General features: G+C 44.9%; 1 protein-coding gene across 6 annotated transcripts in view; it reads left to right on the forward strand.

The window, feature by feature from the left end:
* Nucleotides 1-26,707, forward strand: part of ZNF385A (zinc finger protein 385A) — a 502,107-nt gene that overhangs the window by 360,889 nt on the left and 114,511 nt on the right. The window contains exon 1 of one of the 6 annotated variants that reach the window (XM_068267162.1): nt 79-242. The exons of 3 other annotated variants lie outside the window; for them this stretch is intronic. In XM_068267162.1, coding sequence (XP_068123263.1) covers nt 132-242 — 111 coding nt within the window. In that variant the 5' untranslated portion in view covers nt 79-131. Of the gene's footprint in view, nt 1-78; nt 243-13,881; nt 13,949-17,153; nt 17,236-26,707 lie in introns of those variants that run through there. 2 more of the 6 variants (XM_068267164.1, XM_068267163.1) reach the window with 2 other exon arrangements.

Consider the following 26,707-nt stretch of genomic DNA (forward strand, 5'->3'; position numbering starts at 1 on the left):
TGAGCCCGGGGATCGCAGTGTGCGTAACCCTATCCTCGCCAGTCACCTGCCGCATGCAGATCATGCCGTGCCCGAGCCTTGGGATCGCAGGAGCGCTGTGTGCCGTATAGCCTGGCAGCAGGACCGCATGCATGGAGTGCTGGCAGCAGGAGAGGATAGGGGGAGCTGCTGGGATGTCTGATGAAGGGATTCAGGACACTGACATGCTGAACTATGATCTGGGGATATGTGAGCGACGTAAGGTGGGTGGCAGGAGCATTCTGGCTGCAAAGACATGCATGCTACTTCTCCTGTGTGCAGAGACATGCATGCTACTTCTCCTGTGTGCTTCTGGCAGGCTGGCTGGCAGCTCAGCACGTGGAATTGCCTGTCAGTAATGACTGTGTCAGCATGCTGCTCGATCCATAAGAGGTTTCCTGGGGTCCTCTTATGCAATGGTCCTGTTCTGCTAGCCCAGCCATAATTGTGAAATAAAATGATGAATTGTAAAATAACTTTTATACTGCATGTGTTTAATCATCTGTTTCTGTTATGCTTGATCAAGCAGTGTTTATGCTGTGTGTGTGTCCAATGCTGGGAATACACGACTCGATTCTGAGCCATTTAGATGGCTCGATAGATAATTTCCGACATGTCCGATCGTTTCCACTCTCGATTCTGCATGGAGGACAATGGGAAAAGATAAGAAAAACGAATGGAAGATAAGAGAATCGCCTGCAGAATCCAGCGCGCAAAACGATCGGGCGCGGGATCGAGCGGCAAAATCGACCTGTGAATTCCCAGCATAATGGTGCCGTTAATGGTAAAAAATTTTCATCAAATGCAATCTTTTGATGTAGTTTTTATGATCGAAAGTAATTGGAAGGTAGTTATCGATTGTTCCAATAAACAGTCGGTTAGAGCATTATCTGTCTAATGGTGCCCATACATGGTACAATTTTTTTCATCCAATCTATAAGGGAACTGCCTAAATTATTCTCCAGTATATTCACTTAATTACCATTATACTACATAGAAATGGTAAGATTGGATGAAAAAACATGTACCCTGTATGGGCACCATTATGCTTCGATCGTAAAAAAATCCAACATTCGGATTATTTTCTGTTGCAGTCGGCCATAGAATCAGTTTACATTGATTTTTGCCACACACTGCACAGTTTTCTGTACAATCTGATCGTAAAAAATGGCGTCAAAAGATCGCTTCTGATGAAAATATTGTACTGTTAATGGGATCCTTAATATTGTAGGTTTGACTCTTATTAGTTCAGAGGTCTAATAAAACAGTGTATGCGCCAGAATTCTGTTAGTAGCAAAGTTTCTGAACGAATGGCTGACTAGTAAGAGGGAAAGGGTTAATGAAGCTATGCCCCGCCCCTTGTACTGGCACACACTGGCAGCGAAGCTGTCAGTGAGGTTGTGCCCTGTGCATCATGATCAGTGAGGGCAGGCAGAGTGCAGCGGCAGTGAAGGGGTGGGCATTGCTCTCTAGGATGCTCTGAGAACAGAATAGGCTCCTCTCTCTTGCTGGTGCTCAGGCTGTGGGATGCAGGGACCCATCCAGGCAGGGTAAGCATGCATGGCACCTCCAACCCAGCAACCCCCAGACACCACGGAGCTCCCTCTCATACATTCCTTCCCTCTTTCCCCACCATCTGTTCACAACGCCTCTGTTTCTCTTTTCACCTTCTGCTGCCTGTGTCTGCCTGCACTCCCCTTCCATCTTATTTCTCCTCCAAAAACCTCCTTCTATGATCTGTAGTGGAACATCCCTCTCTTTCTGTTCTCTCAAGTTTATTCAGCTTTTGTTTGCAGACTCAACAGGAAATTGTTTCTGCATAGTTCCCTGCCTGTGTTTATACATCATTTCCAACTTTGTGCCATTAACTAGTTTGCAGCAATATAACAAGTGGATTCATGTGCTGATGTGACAAACTCTCCTGTGTTTAGCTGAAGGGTCTGCTGATATTTCTGTAGTTGATACAGCCATTAGAAAAACTGGAGGGCTTTATCTACTATCAGGGATTGTGGTGGTGGGATGCTTCCTGTGTCTAGTTATCCACCATGTTTAGTGTTAGATCTTACAGCAGCATGGGGAGCCACAACAAGGGTACCGGCTCAGCCTTTAGGAACGCACAGCACCTGTGAGGCTGGCTTCTCATGGAAGCAGGCGTTTGCTCATACATGCCAAATACTAATTCTAGGGTAGTGAAGCTGATACTATTCACTGAGCCATTGCCATGGAAGTATACAATTCTTGAGTCAACTGCTTCCATGACAACCTAATCACACAGGTATTTTCTCCACAGAGGGCTTTTGAATTACGCATATTTAGGTGGCTACATGGTATTTCATCTGTGGTCCATTTTTACTGTTGACCTTTACAGAGATGCTAGCAAAACTGGAAACGCTCTTTCTTAATGCCCGGTACACACCAGGAAGTTTCCTGTCACATAGAGGAGTCAAAATGAATATTTCTGACAGGTCCGATCTGATTTCCAAATTCCAATAGTTTCTCGGATCGTATTTGTATAAAAGTGACTGAAAAATCGATCTGAGCGATGATTGGAAATCAGATTGGACCTGTCGGAATTTTATTTTTCAAGGTACATTCTATCTCTCACATCATCACTTTGGCTAGCTGCACACATGACAGAAATGCTAGTGTTGCGGAAAACGCTGCTTTTTTGCCGCTAATGGAAGTCTATAGGCCGCAGGAAAAAACGCATATGCTTTTTGTACGCGTTTTCAAACCTGCATTTTTAAAAATGCTGGTTTTGTTGCATAATATTCATGAACGCATCAAAAACGTCCATAATGAAAGTCAATGGGAACGCAATGGTGTGCGTTTTTATATGCGATTTTTCCCCCAAAATAATTTTTTTTGCTGTATTTTCACTTCCTGTTGGCTTCCAAGTGATTTGCATAAATGGAAATATAAAAATGCATGGGAAAGGCGTACAAAATACGTTTTGCATATGTGAACCGCAAACGCATTAAAACACACGCAAAAAGCATGAAAACGCATCGCAAATGCACCAAAAACATAATATAAACGCACAAAAAACCACACAACATTAACATTAAACATGACATAAAACACAGCCCTTCGCACTATGTCATACAGTGTGTGAACCCAGCCTCTATGAAAAGGACCTATGCAAAGATGGCGGCCAACCTCCCTACATGCTTACACGCTATTTGGACTGAGCAACTGCCAATCAGTAAGCGCTTTTGAAAATAAAGAAAACCCTAAGAACTCCCCATGAGGAGATGGGCTATTCCAAAACCTGTCAGATTTTTACAACCTATTTTAAAGTGACAATTAAAGGGAAGGTTCAAGCAAAATAAAAAAAATGAGTTTCACTTACCTGGGGCTTCTACCAACCCCATGCAGCCATCCTGTGCCCTCGTAGTCACTCACTGCTGCTCCAGTCCCCCGCTGGCAGCTTGCCGACCTCGGAGGTCAGCGGGACGAATTGCGTACATTTTTACGCATTCCCGCTAGTGCAGGAACATTAACACATACATTTTTACGCATTACTGGTTTAATAAAAATTTACGCATTGAACCAGTAATGCGTAAAAATGTATGTGTTAATGTTCCTGCACTAGCGGGAATGAGTAAAAATGTACGCAATGCGTCCCGCCGACCTCTGAGGTCAGCAAGCTGCCAGCGGGGGACTGGAGCAGCAGTGAGTGACTACGAGGGCACAGGATGGCTGCATGGGGCTGGTAGAAGCCCCAGGTAAGTGAAACTCATTTTTTTATTTTGCTTGAACATTTCCTGTAAGTCAAAAAAAAAAATGAGATTTACTCACCTGGGGCTTTCCTCAGCCCCCTGCAGCTGATCGGTACCCTCGCCATGTTCCTCCGATCCTCCTGTCCCCACCGGCGGCCACTTCCGGTTTCGCCGTCACCGTCCATCAGGCTGGGAACGCGAGTGATTCTTCGCGTTCCCAGCCACAATACTGTAGGGGGGTCGGGGGAAAATGAGTTGAACTTACCCAGGGCTTCTAATGGTCTCCCACAGACATCCTGTCCCTGCGCAGCCACTCACCGATGCTCCGGCCCCGCCTCCAGTTCACTTCTAGAATTTCAGACTTTAAAGTCTAAAAACCACTGCGCCTGCGTTGCCATGTCCTCGATCCCGCTGATGTCACCAGGAGCGTACTGCGCAGACACAGACCATACTGGGCCTGCGCAGTATGCTCCTGGTGACATCAGCGGGAGCGAGGACACGGCAATGCAGACGTAGTGGTTTTCAGACTTTAAAGTCTGAAATTCCAGAAGTGAACCGGAGGCGGGGCCAGAGCATCAGTGATTGGCTGCATGGGCACAGGATGTCTGCGGGGGACCATTAGAAGCCCCGGGTAAGTTCAACTCATTTTCCCCCGACCCCCCCTACAGTATCCCTTTAACCCTCTTCATGCTCGCTATCTTTTGGTGTACCACAAGGCTCTGTTCTAGGACTTCTTCTCTTCTCCATCTAGACTCATGGCCTGGAACAATTAATATGCTCTTTTGTTTTCCAGTATCACCTCTACGCTGATGACACTCAAATCTATGTCTCAGCACCTGACCTCTCTACACTGTTATCTTGATTCATGACTATCTTTCTGCTGTTTCTGCATTTAAGTATTGTTAATGGGTACCTTTAGGGCCTGTTTCAACTTGTGCGTTGCGATTCCGCCACGGAAAACGCGTCAACGAAGCCGCATGCGGGTGCGGATTCGTTCGCGTCTCCATGCGGATTTTCACGCGGAATTACTCGCGGTTTGCGCTAAGCGATTTTAACCATGTCAATGCCGGCAAGCATTGACATGGGTTTTTCAGCGGAATCGCACGCGGAAACACCAGGAAAACCGCAAGACTAATACGCTTGCGGTTTTCCTATTAAATTACATTACCTATTAGCGTGCGGGTGTGCGGCATGCAAATTCTGACTGCTCTGCCATGCAGATTTTTCTGTATGTCTTATTGGAAAAAGACATACACAAGTTTAAAAAGAACTTTACTGCCTTAAAGTTCTTTTTAAACTTGTGTATGTCTTTTTCCAATAAAATAGACTAAGCTTTTCTGAAGGTGGTGCGGATCTTTCTCTTCATTTGCTACAGTTTGAGTCCCATGGTGTCCGGGACTATTGGATCTGCACACCTGACCATCTGAGATTGATGGAAGCCAAGTAAGTGCGACTCCACACTCAAAATTAATGCAGATTTTTCTGCACAGCAGACCGTACAGAATCCCACACAAGTGGAAACAGCCCCATCCACTTGTATTGGTTATGCGAATCTGCATGCAGGAATCGCATGCAGATTCGCTCTAGTGGAAACGGGCCCTTAGGGCCCTTTTCCACCAGCGCGTTTGCGCTGGCTGAATCGAAAAGTCGCAAACCGCTAGCGATTTTACAATCGCTACGGTTTGCTTTTTAACATAGGAATCGCGGTAGGTCATTTCCACTACCGCGATTCGTTTTTTTCAGGAACGCGAACGCGCGGTGGAGCGATATTTGCAGCGATTTTGCTATGCAGTGCATAGCATAGCAAAATCGCGGCCGCAAACGTCGGGAAATCGCCGGTAATTACGATTCAGCAATCGCTAGCGTTCAGCGTGAACGCTAGCGACTGCTAGTGGAAAAGGGCCCTTAGACACATTCTTTATTAATTGTGAGAACTCTTCTGTATTCCTAGGACATTATCCATCAAAGTGCAGACTATGCATGCATGTGTGCTTGAGATTGTCTTTTTGTTTAAGTGCTTCATAGCTCTATTATAATTGAAGAAAGGGTTGGTTATGTGGTGTCATGTTTCATTAGTTAGTGTGTAGTGTGTCCAGTGTAGGACAATGTACTTTGGCAAAATTAGCATTTATATCAACAACCACATGGGTCAAAGTGCCTGCAAAATGATCTTAGGTTATCATAATGTGGCAGTTATCTGAAGCCAGGACTGTTTTTCCTCCCTTTTTGTAACTGTACAGCTTTATTTATCTCCCTTTCCGGATAAAATTCTCAAAGTAATTAGACAGTTCAGTTAAAGTGAATGTTTACCGTTTCTAAAAAGAAAAAGTCAGATACTCACCTGAGGAGAGGGAAGGCTCGGTCCTAATGAGCTTTCCCTCTCCTCTCCCGGTGCCCGGTCCCGCGCAGGATCCCCTGTGGCAGTATTCGACTAGTTCGGTCAAATACTGCCACTTCCGCATGCCGAAGGGATCTTACGGAAGCCTTCACGTGGCCGCTCCATACTACGCATGTGCGAGCGCCCTCTATGACGCGCTCGTGCGTACGTAGTATGGAGCGGCCTGTCTTCGGAAGCCCGAGTGCTCCCGAAGACCTCCGAAGTCCCTGCGGCGGCGGACGCGAACGGGGGAGCCAGCGCAGCACCGAGGGCACCGGGAGAGGAGAGGGAAGGCTCATTAGGACCGAGCCTTCCCTCTCCTTAGGTGAGTATCTGACTTTTTTTTTTTTTATAGCGGTAACCATTGGCTTTAACCCTTTCACCCAGAGCTGTGGAGTCAGTACAAAAATCATCCTTCAATAAACATAAATAGACACTTACCCGGGGCTTCTATCAGCCCTCTATAGCTGTAATGTCCCACGCCGTCGTCCTCCGATCACTCGTTCCCCGCCGCCGGTCTCGGTCTAATTACACATGTCATCCGTCTGCAGCTGCGTGGCCTCGCGCGCTACCGTTCTCGTCTCCGGGAGCTTACGACATAGTACAAGAAAACCTTGTACTGTGTCTGCGCAGTAAGCTCCCGGAGATGCAAGCGGGAGTGCGCATTATTTGTCTTGTTAGACGAATAATTACCTGGTGCCAGCGGCAGGGAACGAGTGATCGGAGGAAGACAGCGTGGGACATACAAGGGACTGATAGAAGCCCCAGGTAAGTGTCCATTTATGTTTATTGCAGGACTCCGAAGTCCCACAATGCATTTGCCTTTATGAATCATGACTGTGGCTGTCAGACTCCGGTAACGCTGCGGTGATGTGGCAATCTGCGTCCCGGAAGTCATCTTAGTCTATGGCGACACGTGGATTTTAACAATACGCTTCTGCATACCCGAAGCAGGAAGTGACAGCAAGCGTGCGTCATGCACATCACTTCCTGCTTGGCCGGTGGCACGACAGGGAACACTGTGCAACAGGGCATTGTTTCCTGAAGGCCTGTTTTTGACGGTGCGATGTGGATGCGGGCGTGACGCACTGCATTGCCAACGCTGGTTTACGGTGTGAAACCAGCCTCACTTCCCAGCCCTGCTTAAAGGACAACTGAAGCGAGAGGGATATGGAGGCTGCCATATTTATTTATTTTTAAGCAATACCAGTTGCCTGGCTATCCTGCTGATCCACTGCCTCTAAAGCCTCATCTACACGTGTAGATGAGGCAGCAATCCGGCGTCTCGATTAGCCGCCGGATCGCCTCTTCTGTGTCGCCGCGCGTGCGCCGGAATCAATACCCGCTCATCCCCGCGCCGCACCGCTTATCTTCCGCTCGATTCCCTGTCATTGTCCCCCCGCGGGGAGCGAGCAGGGAATCGGCGGTGGGGAGAGCCGTCCTGTCAGATCTTATCAATCGAGCCGCGATAAGGAACATCGCCGCTGCATCTACGCGTGTAGATGCGGCTTAATACTTTTAGGGCTCGTTCCCACTGTTGCGACGCGATTTCGGCCGCATTCCGACGCTTGTAAAAACGCATGCGGATGCGTTTCCACATGCGTTTTTACCCGCGATTTCGCCTGCGATTTCGCATGGCAGGGTGCCATGCGAAATTAACCATGACACTGCCAGGGCTAAATAAAATTGAAAAAGGTGCGAAATCGCACGCGAAATCGCGGGTAAAAACGCATGTAACAAACGCATGCGTTTTTACTATTAAATACATTAGCGGCGATTCGCACGGATTCCCGACGCAGGCGAAATCGTTGGCTCTTTTGTGCGTTTTTTTCACGCTGAAAAAAACGCACCTCAACAACGCTACAGTGGAAACAGGCCCATCCACTTGTATTACATGTGCGGATCTGCATGCGTTGGACGCATGCAGATTCGCGATAGTGGAAACGAGCCCTTAGCCATAGACCCTGAACAAGCATGCAGCAGATTAGGTGTTATTGACATTATTGTCAGATCTGACAAGATTAGCTGCATGCATGTTTCTGGTGTTATTCACACACTACTGCAGCCAAATAGATCAGCAGGGCTGCCAGGTAACTGGTATTGTTTAAAAGGAAAAAAAATGGCAGCCTCCATATTCTTACTTCAGTTGTCCTATAAAGTTTAATCGCAGGTAAGGAATATATTTAGTCCATGCCTAATGTTTTTTTCACATCTTACGGAGTGACACAAATTATAATCGGGTTACTGCGTTTCCCTGGAAACATAGGGCAGTGGGGGGGGGGGTCACATTGGTGTCTCACCTACGGGCCAAAATAGTTAAACACAGCCCTGAATAATATACAGAAACTAGACATCCCCCTTAGTTGATCCCAATGTAAAGTCTTGTGTAAGTGATTTCTTCTGGCTTCTTCTCCCCCATACCTCTGTGCAGTCATCTGCCTGCTGTACTGACACCTCCTGTATGTCCCCTGAGGCAGCATCTGTGGCAGTCACTCCCACTCTCTGGAAAGTGAGAGGAAGAGGCACCTTGGCAGACTCTGCTCACAAGCGGTTAATGGAGGGTTATAAATATATGATGATGCTGCTGTATACTTCATTACTCATTCATTGCAAGGAAAACCTTTCAGGGGTAAGACCAGTGGCAAAATAATCTTTTTATTAATACACTTTGATGAAGGTAAAGAGGTGGGTGCTGGGCAGAGTTCCTTGCAGGATGGTAGCTATTAACAGAACCTGAAGCAGGTGACATTCTCAGACCAGCAGGTGACATTCACAGACCAGCAGGTGACATTCTCAGACCAGCACTTCTATTGCTAGACACCATTGTGTGATTTGTGTCCTATGCTAATTCAGAGGCACAGAAGCTCAGCTTCACTGCATGGGAGGTCACTGCATGTAAACTAGCAACACCTGGCAGGCAGGCAGGCACTGGCGTTGATTTAAAGTGGACCTGAACTCTTGCACGGGACAGAAGGAAAACATAGCGAAATGTACCCTGTATGTATTTAGAGAGTTTAGCCTGTCTAACTCCCCCTCATCTGTGTCTAATCACAAGTTGTAATTTTACCTCTCCAGTGTCAGCTAACTGCCACGACAGAGTAATTTGAAAGCACAGGATGTTAACAATATGTCTGCTTCCATGAAAGCAGGAAGTAGGCACTGCAGATTTATTGCAGGATTTGTATCAGGTGTAACAAAGAAATGTTTTTTTGTTTAAAGATTATTATGCTGTTGCGTATCTTAGAGCAGAGAGGACATTCAGGTCCGCTTTAAAGAGGCTCTGTAGTAACCAAGGCTGTGGAGTCAAAAGTCACCCTGACTCCACAGTTTATGAAACCTCTGACTCCAGCTACGCAAAAATTGCTCCAACTCCTTGACTCCAACTCCGCAGCCCTGGTAGTGACATTCAGTAAAATGCAGTCAAATATTCAGGATACACTTTTACAGTAGTTATCCTGGTTTCAACACTTCCAATATCTACATATTGCTGTATGTAGCCCTGCCTTCCCACTGAGGCTCAAGGTGCGTACACACATGCGACTATAGTCGTTTGTAACGATCGTTCCCCGATCTTTACCAACGACGATCGTTACAAAAAACGAACCACCGACTATTAAGGCAAACGACGAACGAGCCAAATCGCTACAAAAGAAAGTTCTGTCTCGGCGGATTTGAACCAACGACGATCGTTTGCAAAAGTAGCACATCGTTGGAAACGATCGTTAGTACTAGGCTTGACATGCGCATTTCACAATTTTTCCATGGAACTTCTCATTTTTATGCGCAGGCGCAATAGTTGCTTTCTGTGATGTAACGTTCGTTCTAACGATCAGATCGTTACACACATTTTAAAACTATCTTTACTTAGGTCGTTCTTTCATCAATTAAAAGTTCGTTCGTCGTTCTTAACGAACGATCGTTGTCGCATGTGTGTACGTAGCATTAGCCTAGGCTGTTTATTATGCAGAATGCACCTCCCAGAGCACTGTGGGAAACCAGGTATATTTTGTACTGGCTTTGGAACTCACTTTAAACAAACATTCTGCAGAGATCACCGGACAGGACTAAAGATGTCACCACCTGTGATATATTTAAGAATGTAAATCGGGGTGAGGAAAAATTTTACAATCTGCAAACACTGACTAAATCATTTATAAAGTAAAATACTACAGTTGCTGTTTAAAGGACCGCTTGACACAAACATGCTGGTCATGTCTAGACAGAGACCCAACCTGAAAAAAGTAACAGTTATGCTAGACAGTTTTTCTTTTAGGCCCGGTTCACATTAGCGGTTGTTTGCCAAACGGACCGGATGACCTGACCGGATCCGGATCCGGATCGGAACCGTACGGTTCTGATCCGGATCCGATCCGGATCCGGTCAGGTTGCATCAGGTGGTAATCAGGATGCGATCCGGATCCGTTTGGCAAAGTTAACGTAAAAAAAAAAAAAAATGTTGGGGTCTGGGAGGTCAGCAGAAGGGGGACCTGTGGAATCAGGCCCTCTGCTGTTTAGCACTCACCTCCACCTCCGACATGCTGCCAACATCCTGCCAACACCTCCAGCTCGTGCTGCTCCACTCCAAAATGCTTGCCCATGTGTCCCCAGCCAATATCGCCGCAAAAATCCGCATAGGAAGTGGGGTAGAACATCCGGATTTCTCAGCCAGTGTGTTGTGCGGCCTCCGGTTCCCATTTGTTTGTATTGGCCGGATGGTGCAGTCCGGCTCCGCCCCGGATACGGCTGCCGGAGGGGCCGGATGAAAAAATAGCGCATGTTGGAACGGAGGCCGGAGTCCGGATCCGGCCCGGATCCGGTCCGGCTCCGGTTCTGCAGAACGGACCCATGTGAACGGACGCATAGGCTTTAATTGCTATGCCGTGCGTCCGTTCCGTCCGTTCTGCAGGCGGTGCGGCTCCGGCACGGCGATTCCGGAGGGCCACCGCAAGTGTGAACCGGGCCTAAGCCTTTGCTTTATGCAAAACCACAGTATTGCAACAGTAGCATCCAAAGGGAGATTCAATGTTGTGTATACTCAGAACAGGAGATAGCAACTTGGTTTACAACATTGTTTAAGTTATTATTAAGAATTAGTTTCTAAATACTGCATATTCCTGCGTATAAGACTACTTTTTAACCCTTGAAAATCTTCTGAAAAGTTGGGGGTCGTCTTATACGCCGGGTGTCATTGATGCCGGGTGATACGCCCTATCGTGTTACCGCCTCTCAGATCTCCCTGCTGAGGGAGCGCAATCTATTCTTCCATACCGCTCTGATAAACAGGTAGACAAGGAGAGCTTAAGGAGAGTTGACCAATGCAACAAGTCAATTGACTATATACTGTTATATACCGGGTAACACATACAGTACAGCACCAGTATCTGTTCATACACAGCACCAGTACATGATTTTTTTTCTTTTTCTTTTCATTTGATTTGCGTTAGAAGAGGGGTAGTCTTATACGGCGAGTATATCCCAAACTCTATATTTTAACTGGAAAAGTTGGGTGGTCGTCTTATACCCCCAGTCGTCTTATACGCCGGAATATATGGTATCTATGTGATTTCCACCAAATTACCTACACAGGGAGTCTCCGACTTATGAACGCCCAACATACGAACGACCCGCCGATACGAACGAGCTGTCGATTCTGTCACGTGACGTTGGAGACTTCCCTTGTGCCTCTGTCCACCCCCATCCTGCTCTGTGAGCAGAGTGCATTGTAAGCTACTCACCTCCCTGCCAGAGGCCATCGCCAGGCGACATTCCACTCCGTTTACAGTTCACTCTAGCGTCCAGCATCACCTAATGCATGACGCGTGTAATTATGCGTCATGCTGGAGGAAATGCCGGGCGCTAGAATGAACTGTGAGCAGAGAGGAATGTCGCAAATTCACAATGGACTCCGATATGGTGGTGAGTAGCTTACAATGCACTATGCTCGCGGTGCGCAGGATGGGGGAAGCATTAGGCACAGGACACAAAGGCAAACAAGGACACGAAGGACAAACAGGGTGGCACAGGGGGCATGAAAGAGGCACAAGGGAACACAAAGAAGGCACAGAGGGCATGAAAGAAGCACAGGAGGCATGAAGGAAGCACGGGGGGCATGTAGGACACATGGGGAGCTTGAAGGAGGCACAGGGGACATGAAGAAGTCATGGAGGAATGAAGGAAGCACAGGGAGGCTTGGAAGATGTACAGGGGGCATGAAAGACACAAAGGGGGGCACGAAGGAGGAACAGGGCACCGGGGAACATGATGCACAGAAGGGCATAAAGGACACAGAGTGGGCACAAAGGATGCACAGGGGAATGCAGTAATGAACAAGGAAGCACAAGTAGAGAAAGGAGGGAAACAGTGGAGGCAAGAGGGGGGCATCCTTGCAAAGGATGGCAAAGGGAGGCTCAAAGAAGGCACAGCGGATAGCAGTGAAACAGCATTCCGACTTAAGAACATACGGTATTCAGGTTTAAAACAAACTCACAGTCCCTATCACATTCGTTAACTGGGGACTACCTGTACAAATGTTATGTTTATGGAACCTATCTCTCCTTATGTTCTTGTTCACATAGATATCAAATTGTTCAATCTCTTTTTGGGATTCTGAGGAATTTATTTTTTCTTAATTTGCCAGAATTAATTAAACACAAGCTAATTACGAGTTGTTTTACCACTCACACAATTTTGATGGAAGAGGTCAGAATCAGTTTTATTCGGCAAGCACGACTATGCATGGGATTATATTTGGCACATACGGGGAGCATACAGGACTCAACGTAGAAAATGAGACATTGTTCAATAAACAGCAAAGTGAGAGTATAAGGGCCCGTTCACACTGCACGCGTTTCCAGCCGCGCTTTGGAAACGCGTGCAGGTGGCCAAAACGCACGACATCAGACATTGCATAGAGTGCAATGTCTGATGTTCACACTGCATGCGTTCCGGACCTGTGCGGTCCGGGAACGCATGCTGCACGCAGATTTTGCAAAAACGCGTGGCTGTCCCATTCACTTTTCAGTGATGGGATCAGCCACGCAACGCACACAAACGCGGATGGCCATGCGTTCGTACGCGTTGCGGTCCGCACGCGTTCCGCACGCATGGCCATCCGCATTTTTGATCTGAACGGGCCCTAAGCGAGCCATCAAAACAAGAGACATTGTATCAATGAACAGCTTATCAATTTCAACACAGGATACAGCAACAATAGCCAGAGCCTAAAGGGAACAAGGAGGGGAAGGGGGCATGGAGAGAGTTCAAGAGTTTGACATTAGAGGGGAACAAAGTGTTTCTATGCCTAGAGGTCTTAGTGGAGATGACTCGGAACCTCCGACCTGATGGGGGCCGACTGAAGAAACAGTAGCCTGGGTGTGAGGGGTCGTTGGCAACCGTCATTTCTCGGAAGTTAAGCCTGGAGTTGTGGAGGAGGTCTGGTATGAAGCTTGGGTGGTGCACATTACTTTTTTAAATTATTGATTGTTTTACGATGCTGTTGGCTGGTTTAGAGGTGTAGAGAATACTAATAGCTGTAAATGAAGCAAACCAGTTTTCCTAAGACTCTACACTTTGGTTTTTGTATGTTAAAGTGGAACTCTGCTGATCACGCACATCAGTTGTGACACGACTTTTGCAAAAAATGTATATATAAGATGTATATATAAATTTTTTCCTATGTAGCTGTCATTTGCAGTACCTAGTATTAATCACTGTGCAACTTTTTCCTGCATCATATTGGAGCACAGAAGGTTAGTGGATTAATAGGAGGCTGCTACAGTCACACAGCCACTGACAGCATGTGTTGTATTTATTAAACTAACTTCTTCTGGAGGTATTTGATAAAGTTTTATTTACAGTATAGTTACGTTCTCAGGCCTAGATATATTATAGTTCTAGTTTGTATGGTTACTTGTTGATAATTGGGCGAGTTTGACCGAAAGGGTGGGGGGATACATTTTGGTACCATATTATTGGGAATGTGTTGTATCGCAAAATAATTGTTGTATTGTAATTCCACTGTTCCCAAGCTGTTTAGAGCCCCTATCCAGCCAAATATTTTAGTAACCAGATGTCCTCCTCCCTCTCCCTGCAGACTAACAATCATAACATGTACCATTCTAAAAAACGAGGCCCTTAAATCCCTAAATACCTGTATTTTGGTGTTCCTTGTAGCCCCTCATTATTCACAAAAAAGTATCTCATTTTTAATGTATATGATAGTAAATTTGCATCCATTAGCTATACACAGTAATATATTGAAAGCACCTGACTGGCTGCATCACGTAGCTTCTCTGCCTGGTGGGATAACAATGCATTTTTACTGGACAGAAAGCTATCCAGACTCCTCCCCTAAAACATGATCACCCACACATGAAGAAGTCAGACAGGAGCAAGAAAGAGGCAGCAGCTAACCTCCCCCTGTGAGTACAGATCACCTGCCCACACCCTATCCCTGGTGAGAGATTAACTCTTTGTTACCAGCACTACAGCTGCTGTACTTTTAAATCTCACGGATAAAAATCTGCTGAACTGCAATGCTGACCACAACAGTTAATCTAAAAGTGAAAGAGGGAGGAGCTGGCGAGTGAGAGCTGTTCACTATCTGAGAACACCCTCTCTGCTGCCTTGTCATCTTGAGTGATCATGACCAACTTTTCCAAAAGGGAGTTTCTTCAGAATGGCTCTCATCAAATATGAAGATTGTTTTGAGCAGTGGTATAGTCCCCTATGTATTTTTACTGTAATGAAAAATCTGGAAAAATTGATTAGGACTTTAGCTAATCACTAATAATCCCCTTCTTGAAAAGGAATCTGCTTTGCGTGCCCCCACCTGCTGCACGAGCGCCCCCTTCCCTCTCCTTCACAGTAAGCATTTACAATAAGTGTGCGCAGCACTGCATTTGTTTTTCGACTGCCTCTTAGTATATAAGATATGTGATGCACCCAGTCAGTTGTTTGATGGAACAAACAATCATATTTCCACATGCATGGCTTCCTATGAATAAACAGGCTCGTATTAGTTGTGTGTGTTGACTATTTTTGTCCTGTAGTAAAGGGGGGGGGGGATGCAGTAGACATCCCCGGTATTGGATAATTACATCTGAATTTGGTTTAGGTTGAGCAGTGTTGTTTCATAAGATAAGAGATGTCTTCGCATTTTCACCTTTATGGGCAAAAAACATTAGGAAGGCCCAACATGCTGCTTAATGGAGCAATCCCAGGCAAACATTGTTTGCTGTTTGTGTCAGGCCTGGACATCGGTAGAGTGTCTGTAGTCTATGGCCACACAAAAAAGTACTGAGCTTTGTGCAGCAAAAGTGGGTAATCGGGAGTTGTCTTTCACTGTTCTCGCTGCTGTACATTTGCTGTTGATGAAGGCAATCAGTATACCATTATTAAACTTTACATTGCTTTCTTAAAGGGAACCTGAACTGAGTAAAATTATTTAAAATAAACACATGATGTACCTACAAATGAATATTACATACTTACTTCGCCGTCATTTCCTCTCAGAAGCTCACTATTTGCTTCTTACAGTGATCCCTTCCAGTTCTGACAAGATTTTGTCAGAACTGAAATATACCAGTTGCTGTCAGTTATAACTGGATGCCCAAGGTAATGGCCATGTTTCCCTATGGCTTAAGTGGGTGATATTACAGTTTAACAGTGTGCTGACTAGGAAGCCATTAGGGAGTAATGGCCATTTTCAAAATGGAGGACAGAATACCACTGATCACAGTGGACAAACAAGACGCAGGAGAGGAGAAAGAGATTGAGGAGTAGACTACACAGGAGGTAAGTATGACCTTTTTATGTTTATTTTGACTTTTAATTTTCAGTTCAGGTTCTCTTTAAAGGACACCTGAACTGAGAGGGCTATGGAGGCTGCTGTATTTATTTCCTTTTAAAAAAATACCAGTTGCCCAACAGTCCTGCTCATCTTTGGCTGCAGTAGTGTCTGGATCACACAACTTAAACAATCATGCAGTTTGCAAACATCCTACCAGATTAAATCAGACTTCAGTCAGAATCCTCTGATCTGCATGCTTGTTCAGAGTCTTATGTCAAAAAGTTTTATAGGCAGAGTATCAGCAGGACAGCCAGGCAACTGGTATTGTTTAAAAGGAAATAAATATGGCAGCCTCCATACGTCAGTTTAGGAGTCCATTGTGCAAGCTAATTTACAATCACAGCAATCGGGAAGATGTCGGTAGCTGGGCAATGCAATCTCACAAGAACATGGACAATGCAATCACATGAACATGAATAGAAATAATGTAATATAAAGGTGCACAAGTCTGTGTTGCGAGTTGCTTTTGTAAGCGAAGCTGAAAAGCTGTCCCTGAATGTGGAAGCTGTGCTTTTTATGACATAAAGCAAATGAACGGCGGGGTGACACCGGTGTCAGGTGCCAGTGCTGTGCTCCTGAATAACTGAGTCATAATTGTGCTGCAGAAAAGTGGCTCTGATGACTCGAGCTGTGACATGGCCGGTGGTGATGCAAGCTGGAATTAGATGTAGCACAAATCACCTCTGCCTTCTCTTCCACATACACTCTCTGCAACTGAGTCCATGTCACAATATACCAAGGATGTTATTCTCCCCTCACCTGAGAGAGGGGATTACTTGTATATAATACAGGCAGAGTGTGAGGTCTGGAGTCCAAGGTGAATGGATGATACGGGGCACAGAAAGTAGATCTGGCAGCATGTAAAAATACTAGAGATTCTTCACAGCAACCTGCGCATATATAAATCTCATTGTAGTAAATAAGTGCCACTTACCTCCTGTGTAGTCTACTCATCCATCTCTTTCTCCTCTTCTGCATCCTGTTTCGCCACTGTGATCAATGGAATTCTCCATCCTCCATTTTAAAATGACCATTACCCCATAACAGCTTCCTGGTCAGCACACTTAAACTGTAATATCGCCCACTTGAGCCATAGGGAAACATAGACATTACCTTGCGCATCAGTTGTCCTTTCAGTTATAACTGACGGCAACTGATATGTAACTGACAGCAACGTAAATATTTCAGTTTTGACAAAATCTTTTCAGAGCTGGAAAGCATCATTGTAAGAAGAAAATGTTGAGCTTCTGCGAGGAACTGACGGCAAGGTAAGTATGTAGTATTCATTTGTAAGTACATCGTGTTTATTTTAAATAATTTTACTCGGTTAAAGTTCAAGTTAACTGACAAAAGGAGAGGTGTGTGATGAAGTATGCGGCACTAAGGACTGAGGTATAAGGAGGCATGAAGTCCAGAATGGATTGGCACACTTGAGGTATAAGGCACTATCAGGCGCCAGGGGCCAAGGCATACTGAGGAAGGAGGTGCAGAGATGGAATAAATGAGGAACAGAAATCACTGAGGCTTTGGGCTTTAACCACTTAACAACCTCTGCCACGCTTATCTACGCCCCTTTAAACTTCACCTGAGTCACAGGGGCGTAGATAGGCAACTCCTGTTTATTTTGCTGCTGTTCGCGTTCGCGTCCGCGTGCACGCGGATGTGCATACGCGTCGGGCACCCGCTGGTCCGTGATTGGCTGATGTGAACATGTGTTCACAAAGCCAATGACGGTGCTCATTCATGCAGAATGTGTGCAAACATTGTATCAGTCTCTATGCTGTTACAGTTACTGAGATCACTCGTGAGAGGATCTCAGATAACTAACACAGCATTAGTGACTGATCAGCATCAGTGAGGTTTTTTTTAAATAAATTATACCCCCATTAAGCCCATTAACCCTTGCCTCCCTTAAATGTGAAAATTGCTGTGGTTTTTAGGTGAAAAACCCTGTGGTAGAGAAGTGGTTAAAGTACATCTGACCTAAGGCAGAGCTACCTAACGTAAACACAGAGGTGTGTTCATGCTGGATCCACATATCTCTGTGCATTTTCTGTTCCTAAAAAAATGGCTGGGTTTTCCCGCCACTGAATCTGCATTCTTGGCTGGCAGCCAGCTGAGAGCAGCTCACTGTCGGCAATAGGGAATCACACCCATTGTGCGATAAAAAGCAACAGTTCCAGGGGGGGGGGGGGGGGGGGGGAGATTAAAAATGATCTCTTAGGAGAAAATGTAGGAATGGGTCGGGCCCAGTGTGTGCTGTAGGGTTGAAAGAGATTGATTACCATATATTTCCTGTAAATTCCCTTGGAGTGCCTTCATCCTATATCAGTACGGGTGGGATTTTGCAGAAACTGCCCATCAGATTACGGTATGTGTGGCCATCATAGGATGCTATGTGTCTGAGCCCACAAGTGTGTACTCTACACCAGGATGCCTCCTGGGGCTGGACGGACCCTTCAGGATCATAAACATTCTTTAAATAGATTGAGGAAGCCCTGAAGAAGTTTGTATAGAGTACACAAAAGTTTTATTTATAGTTTATGGCAGATTCTACACATAGCTCTGCAAGCGCATAACTTATGGAACGTACATTGTATTGGGTATTTATAAACACCGGCCAGCCACTCATGATGACCTTCCCAATTGCAGAGCATCCAGCTGTATTACATTAGTGGCTACACACAGGAACACACACTGCTCCAGAAATGCGTGTGCGCTTTATAGAGAGATCTTCATCTATTCACATTATATGTTGTTTATTTGAAACGTTAAGAAAAGATAGTTTGTATCTTTTGTTACCAGACTGAATGGATTGTAGAGCCCTCATATGATCAGCTGGTTACATTGCCAAGTTCCTGTATGTTAGCAGTCAGCGTTTGTTCACACTCATGAAATGCATGTTCAGACAGCTTTTCAGACCGTTCACATACAGAGTGTGGAGGAAACTGAGCTGAATGGCTTTGCGCACATTTCCATGTTGTGCTGGGCGTGTAGTGCATCGTGCTCTCAGCAGGGGAGCATGTTAGTTCAGGCCTTTTTCACACGAAACGCTTTGCCGTGCGCATTACGGCAATATGTATGGTGTGCAACATGCAAGAAGTCTGATGTTATTACTTTATGCGTTGGTCAGCAATATCGCACTGCTGCGCCATTTTTGGCAAAACGCAGCGCTGACCCATTCGCGGTAATGAAGAGATCTGCAACGCAGTTGGCATGCAGTTGCGTGTATTGAATCCCGAAGGCACGGTCATCTGCATTTCCTAATGTCAATGAGGTCTAAGTGGTTGGCAGTCTTGCCTTGCAGTGCCAAGGTCTCATGTTCAAATCTCAACCATAATAGACCTGTATGCATTTTGCGTGTTCTTCCCATGTTTGCATGTATATAGCTAATGCATGAGATAATTAAGGGGAGATACAGTAAATCAGGAGTTAAGTCAGTTAAGAAGAGATAAATTGTGAGTTAATAAGTAAGGTGAGATAATTCCACTGAAAAGCTTTGGGAATCAGCCCCGCAGTATTATAAAACCACACTGGTTCTTTCTATTGATACTAGTTGTTCTTTATAGTAACAATTGAAAACAAGAACTATATCATTTTAAAGGGTGGGTATAAAGTTTAGCGTCAATTAAACCCATTTTTCTGTTGAAAAATACATATTTTTACAAATGTCCTGTACAACAGTCCTGAAAGCAAACAAATAAAGAAGAAAGAGGGACAGAAGCATTTGGTTCCTAAAAAAAATGATAGTCCCTCCGAAAAAGGCACAGTTGGAAACTATGATATATCATTTAGGCTCCTCCCATCTCACCCAGTATCGATGTCAGCCATTGGTGCTGCTTGCATGGTTGCCGCAAATCAGATCTAGGAAAGCTGACCTCTTATTGATTGTTCCATACCCAGCTTTACTGGATAGGCTCTTGTATGGAACCTGTCTTTTGGTTATGGCCATACTGATTTATATCACAGTCAAACTTAGAAGAAGGAATGGGTTAACATTGTTTGTAGGAAACCTGTTTATTCAGTCTCAGTGTTGTGCTTAGTGCTCCTGCTGTGGTTTGGTAAAGCAAGTGCTTATTTTGCAGTGGGCTGATAGAATTTTATCCTGTTTCAGTGCAGTTGAAGAAGCATATGGTTGCTGTTACTGCTTATAATTGTTACAGTGGTTATATTTGCGGTGCCTTTGTTGGTTAGAAAATCAGTGATTAGCTGTTGAATTTTGGAAATTGATATGTAAATGAGAACAGATTGTTCCTGGAGTTCAGGGAGCTGAAACTCCCCATACACTTGACAATAAAGAGCCAGATTAGCTTGATGGCCATAGCCCGGCACAGATATTTGGATGGTCAGGTGTAAACCATCTGTTCGGAGGTATATTGTTAGCCCAATACATAACTGTACTGTATGTCTATGGGTCATGGAAAAGCGGCCAGATACTCATGGTGCAGCCTAATTTAGTTATAGTATAAAAATTGTATATGGTTTTTAAACTCTTTGGTTATCATTTTGAATGATTTATATCACCTCCTGCAATGCTGCACAGAGTAAAGCTAAGTGCTCACCACCCGACGGAGAAAGACGTCCCCCTGACGATGAGCGTTCCACAATCTTTCGGCCGGCGGGTACACACGACGGGCACGAATGGGAAGACAAGGTATAGCGGTACTTTGCGCGGAGTCATCAAGGATCTTAAAGATCCGATCCGTCGTGACGGTCGTTAATGCCATGGGTCTCTAAACGTTGTTTGCGTGATCGCGCGCCTGTACTCACGTCACAAGATCGCAGAATTGGTCGCTCAAAGAATCGCCGGGAAAATCGAGTGGTGGGTACAAGTCTTTCTGCAATAACTGTCACCTATAGTGACTACATTACTAAAGTCTAAAGAAACAGGTGCGGGCCTGTGCTTATACTAACATGTTGCTTAGCTACAGCCGAGCGACATGTGCGGTTTCTGTGGAGATTGGAGGAGGTATGGGGACTAAGGCGTGGCACACGATGCAGCCGTGGGAAGCATGGAAAGATTGCGTTCATTCATTGCTGTTTTTTTAAAAAAGAAAAAAAAATGATACTTCAGTAGAGGGAAGCCTCTTGATGCACCAGAGGCTTCCCGATCCTCCAGGACCCCTCCACCGCAAGCTGAAACCCTCTCCCTCTTTGTGGCCGTGCTCCCGTCATGAACAAGCATGGCCACACTGCGCAGGAGGATGGACGGACAGGCCAGTGCAGTAGCACAGAGCCACTATCGCATGACACCAATACACACGCTAAGTTTGTCTATCTGGGCTGTTTTAGCTGAGGTCCATCTAGTGCATACTTGTCAAACTCCAGCCCGTAGGCCAAATCTGACACTCGGAGCCATAAGTTTTGACCCTCAGGTGGTTTCCCCACTTTGCAGTATGTTTGGCCCACCCTAGACCACCAGATATCTGGGAATTGTATAGATGAGGGAGGGAGGACTACTAAACGTCAGGGAACTGTATAGGAGATGTTTGGGGGGCTATTAGACACCAGAGAACTTTATAAGGGAGAACAGTGGTCACTAGACATTGAGGCCGGCCCGCGACTTGATGTCAGAGCTCAATTTCGGCCCACTTTGTATTTGAGTTCGACACCCCTCATCTAGTGTATGTACAAGACTATGGACAATTTTTATCAGTTTTGGAATGCAGGCTGCAAAACAACACAGCCAAGGCTGTCATAGCTGTGTAATATATTACATTGGGTAGTCTAAAGCTAGAAGTAGTGGCAGGACAGTCAATACCCGACAGAATTTCTACTGAAATCTTATCTAATATTGATTAGTGCCAGTTGGGAGATTGGAATCAGGGAGACATTCATCGTTTACCTGATCTTCCACAAATTGTACAGTGGGTGTAGAAAGTAATAACCTCCTTCACGTAATTGTACCATAAGGCTGTGTTCCCACTTGAGTGGAGAATGGACATTTTTTGTCTGTTCTTCGCTCATTGCTAAACGAACAGTGAATGGCTTCTATTTTATATATACTGTAGAAGCCAATCACACTTGTCACGCTGCAACTGATACGTGGAATCTGTTGAGGTAAGCAGTCCATGATAATTCTGGGCAGGCAGAGGCCTTCCCCCATATAGCCTATGGGGGAGCACATCTGACTAAGACTACACCCAGACCATTGGAGCGGACATTACACTGTCCCGCTGATCCAGCGCAAGTGAGAAACGGGCATACATCATTTTTCTAGCTGTATTTGCTCAATGCACCTTCTAGCAGTCAAGTGAGAGACATGATGGCAACAGTTCAGTTGGCCGTTGTAAGATGCAATGAGTAAATACAGCTGGATTTTTTTTCCTTGTGTGTCTTCATTTCAGGCTGCAGAGCACTAAAATGGGAATATTTTGAGGACGATGATTCATTACTATACACAGTTTGAAATACAAAACCTGGGTGGCAAATACAACACAATGCAGTATGACAAGAAACAATAGGGTGTGGTCCATGCCTTTATGGGTTTACAGTCCAGAAGTAGAAGTGGTAGACACAGTAGGTATCTATACAAACCAAAATCCTGCAGGCTCCCTCAGTGCTTGCATATATATCGCAAACTCACTCAGGACACCGTACAACCTTTATCACCTGTCTAAAGCTATGTTGTCCACTTATCTCCACCATTAAGGCCTGGACCCCACTAGTAGCACATTTCAAAGCGTTTTCATGAGTGCTTGTGTTTTGAAAAGCTTTTGTTAATGTAATACTATAGGTGTGATCCCACTTGTGGGATGTGATTTAAAGCAGAATATAACCCTGCATTTCAACTTTGCTCTAAAACATTATTTACAGCATATTATATGCAACCAGCATTTTATTTTTTACTAGACCAGCATTGGAAGGGTTAAACACCGAGGTTTAAAGTTCCGTGGAGAGATATGCAGAAGTTCAGATAGATACATTTACTTAAATAGAATGTTACAAGTGATAAATGTTACACACTCTTTGGCTGTCCTCCAGCTCCTTCTCAGTCAGAGAGAGTGAGTCACATGCCACACTTAGATACATTTATGTAAACAAAATGTATCTATGTAAGCTTCGGATGCGTCTGCAGTTCTCTCCAGGAACTTTAAAGCTCTGTGTAACCCTTCCAATGCTGGTCTAGTAAAAAAAAATGCTGGTTGCATATAATATACTGTAAATAATGTTTTAGAGCAAAGTTGAAGTGCAGGGTTATATTCCGCTTTAAATAAAAAAAATCCCTCAGCATTACATTAGTAAGAGCTTTTCAAATTACAAGCACTTAGAAAAGCTCTGCTAGTGGGTGCCAGGCCAAAAGGTGATTACGGTTTGAACTTTGGTGTGACAGCTTTCTAAACAAATATATAAATAGTTAGGGTAGGGACTCAGCTTTTTACTATGTATGTCATAAAGATATATTACTGTTGTTTTTGCAAATAATGGCTTGTAATTCTGGACCGAGTACAAAAAAACTGAAAACTACACCTTTGTTTCCAAATAATATATTGTAGCCAAACGTACTAGGGACACAATTTAAACGTTGTAAAATGCGGGTTTTATATACAGTAACATTGTTTATTTTAAAACAATATAGAGATGGATTGGAGAAATAGTGTAATTTTTCCGTTTTTCCCTTTAAAATGCATAGAAAATAAAGTAATTACTGAAAACAAGCATCACCCCAAAAGGTCTAATTTGTGGCAAAACAAACCCAAAAAACAAGATATAGATCATTTAGGTGTGACAAGTAGTGATAAAGGTATTGGCAAATGAATGGGAGGAGCGCTGAAATGTGAAAATTGCTTACATCCTTAAAGCGGACCTGAACTTAGAACTTCCTCTCTGCTCTAAATGATATGAACAGCATAATAACCTTTAATACAGCTGATATAAATCCTGCAGTAAATCTGCACTGTTTCTTCTTCCTGATTCATGGAGGCAGACATATTGTTAACATTCTTTGCTTTCAAATCAGTTTATCTGCCGTGGCAGTCAGGTGACACGGCAGAGATGAAATTACAACTTGTTATTGTAACGATTGTGTAATTATTTCTGTGGTCAGCGCACAGGATGCGCACCGACACTGCGGAAATCCTCCACAAGCGTATAATCGGAGAGGACCCAGCAATGGTTCTATGCACCAGTAGAGGGGAATTCCTGCCGGCAGATGGAGCTGTGGAGTGCAGAGGAACAGATCCTCTGCACAGCCACAGATACCAGATAATGATTGTACGTAATGGGGCAATACAGAGCAGGATAGTTTCTTTCGAGGGAGAGAGCACAGAGACAGAATGTATGTATGTCTACCAATCTAGTCGCCGCCCGGCGACGGTCGATATACAACAGCGAAGACCAAAGTGTGAACGCAATCGCAAGAGTGGCAATTGCCAACAGTGACACAAGACAAAGTAAAGGTTAAACACAGGAGCAGAGAGAAAGGCACAGCATATCATATAATGAGAATGTCAACGAAAATAACAAACGCAATACCTAAATGCGGTCACCGTGCGTTAGGCGCAACAGCGGCAAGCGCGTTTACGGCGCGGTCTCCGCACGATAAGCGCAACAGAGACAAGCACGCCACCCTGACTAACGAATGAACACAAATGAACAAATAACAGGAACGCTTGCTAAACGGCTGCCTTACCACAGGCAACCGCAAGCATTTGCTCCAGACAGACGAACGAACAACAGAAATAGGTCAGATAAGATCCACCGCTCTTCCGCCAGAGCGAGTGCGATCGGGGTTCAGGGACAGGAAGGATCCACTGCTCTTTCCGCCAGAGCGAGTGTGAACCAAGTACAGAAACAGAGCTAGCAGGATCCACTGCTCTTTTCCACCAGAGCAAGTGTGAAACAAGTAGAGAAACAGAGCTAGCAGGATCCACTGCTCTTTTCCACCAGAGCAAGTGTGAACCAAGTAGAGAAACAGAGCTAGAAGGATCCACTGCTCTTTTCCACCAGAGCAAGTGTGAACCAAGTAGAGAAACAGAACTAGCAGGATCCACTGCTCTTTTCCACCAGAGCAAGTGTGATCCAAGTGCAGAAACAGGGCTAGCAGGATCCACTGCTCTTTTCCACCAGAGCAAGTGTGATCCAAGTACCGATACAGAGCTAACAAGATCCACTGCTCTTTTCCACCAGAGCAAGTGTGATCCAAGTAGAGAAACAGAGCTAGCAGGATCCACTGCTCTTTTCGCCAGAGCAAGTGCGATCCATACGGCAAGACAGACAGATGGAGCAGCCAGTAGCAACCGCAGCTCTGGCCTACACTCCCAGACAGACAGAACGATTCCTTGTCGACCGCCGCTGGCGACAAGGCAATCGAGACAGATAGGGATAAAAAGGCAATAGAAATAATACAACCTGACTGCACTAGAAGGAATGCCTAGTGCAGTCCCCAGGAATTACTCTAAGATAATCTTAGCAAACGACAGCAAGGCTGACACTCTGGGAGTGTTTGCAGGAACAAACCTTCATGACCAGCAAAGGATCCTGGGAGAACATGGTATTTATACTGCCAGCCTTCAAAGGAGGTAGCTAGGCAATTTGCATGACAAATGTATGCAAATTCCTCAGTAGCAGAGCAAGTCTGAAGCTTGCAAAGTGAAGACAGGTCTCTCTTCCAGAGACCTGCAGCCTTCAGACTTAAGGAATGGACAAACAGCTGTCTGCCTGTGCAGACAGCTGAGCGGATCATTACAGTTATTAGGCACAGATGAGGAGGAATTAGACAGGCTAAACCCGCTAAATACATACAGGGTGCATTTCTCTTTGTTTTCCTTCTGTCCTGTGTAAGAGTTCAGGTCCAATTTAAGGTGAAAACAACCCCTGGGCTGAAGTGGTGAACTATATGTACTGCAGTTTTCCTGTAAGCTTTCCAAACTTTAAGTTTCTTCTTAGCAAAATAAATAACTGAATCAGATCCTCACAGATGCAGGTATGTATCATGCCTGAAGAAAAAGCTTTAAGTTTAAAAAGTTTGCAAGAAAAGTGTGTATAGTTAGTCATTGAAGGTATTACATGAATCAACTTTTTATGGTTTGACATATAAGAAATGTGCAGATGTGCTTTATGCGTAATCATACCTAACTCTAAGCAAAGCTTGTGATTTTAATGGTGTCTGGTAATCAGTAGGAAACTGCATGAGACAGGTTGTAGAGGACATTGTCGGTAAAGATTAGTCATTTGAATTGGATACTCTCAGTAATTCACTCCAAACCCTCACACCCCTGCTCAGCACTGATTAGACAATTAGTGCCGGTTTAAAGATCAATCAGAGGCCACTGCCTAATCAATAGCAATGTACACACAGTCACTGATTGGTCAAGGATTTTTGCCAATCAAATTGAGCCATAATGAGCCTGAGTGCAGATAAACAGCAAGAGACCAATACCAGTCTCTGACCTGATACTCGATCAAAATGTTTATTACAATTTTGATATTTGGAACTGTATTTGTTTTTTTGCGGCAAAATCAGTTTTATGAGAAAAAAAAACAAAAAAAAAAAACTTATCCTTACTGAGCAATGCAGGCTGCGTGCAAATAATTATTCTTCAGGAAAATCAGAATTTCAGGCAGAAAACTGGGTACTGCAAACACTGTGCAATTTCCTTCCGTAATATTGACAAAGTGGCTGACTTAACAAGCCGAGGTATTGCAATTTGCAGCCATGATTGGCAGCCTGGAAGTGATCATATCCTGCTGAACACTCTAATGCATCCATGATGTGCAAAGCTGCAGATTTGTGCCACT

This window comes from Hyperolius riggenbachi, chromosome 2 (assembly GCF_040937935.1).
Source record: "Hyperolius riggenbachi isolate aHypRig1 chromosome 2, aHypRig1.pri, whole genome shotgun sequence".
In the NCBI taxonomy this organism is placed as follows: domain Eukaryota; kingdom Metazoa; phylum Chordata; class Amphibia; order Anura; family Hyperoliidae; genus Hyperolius; species Hyperolius riggenbachi.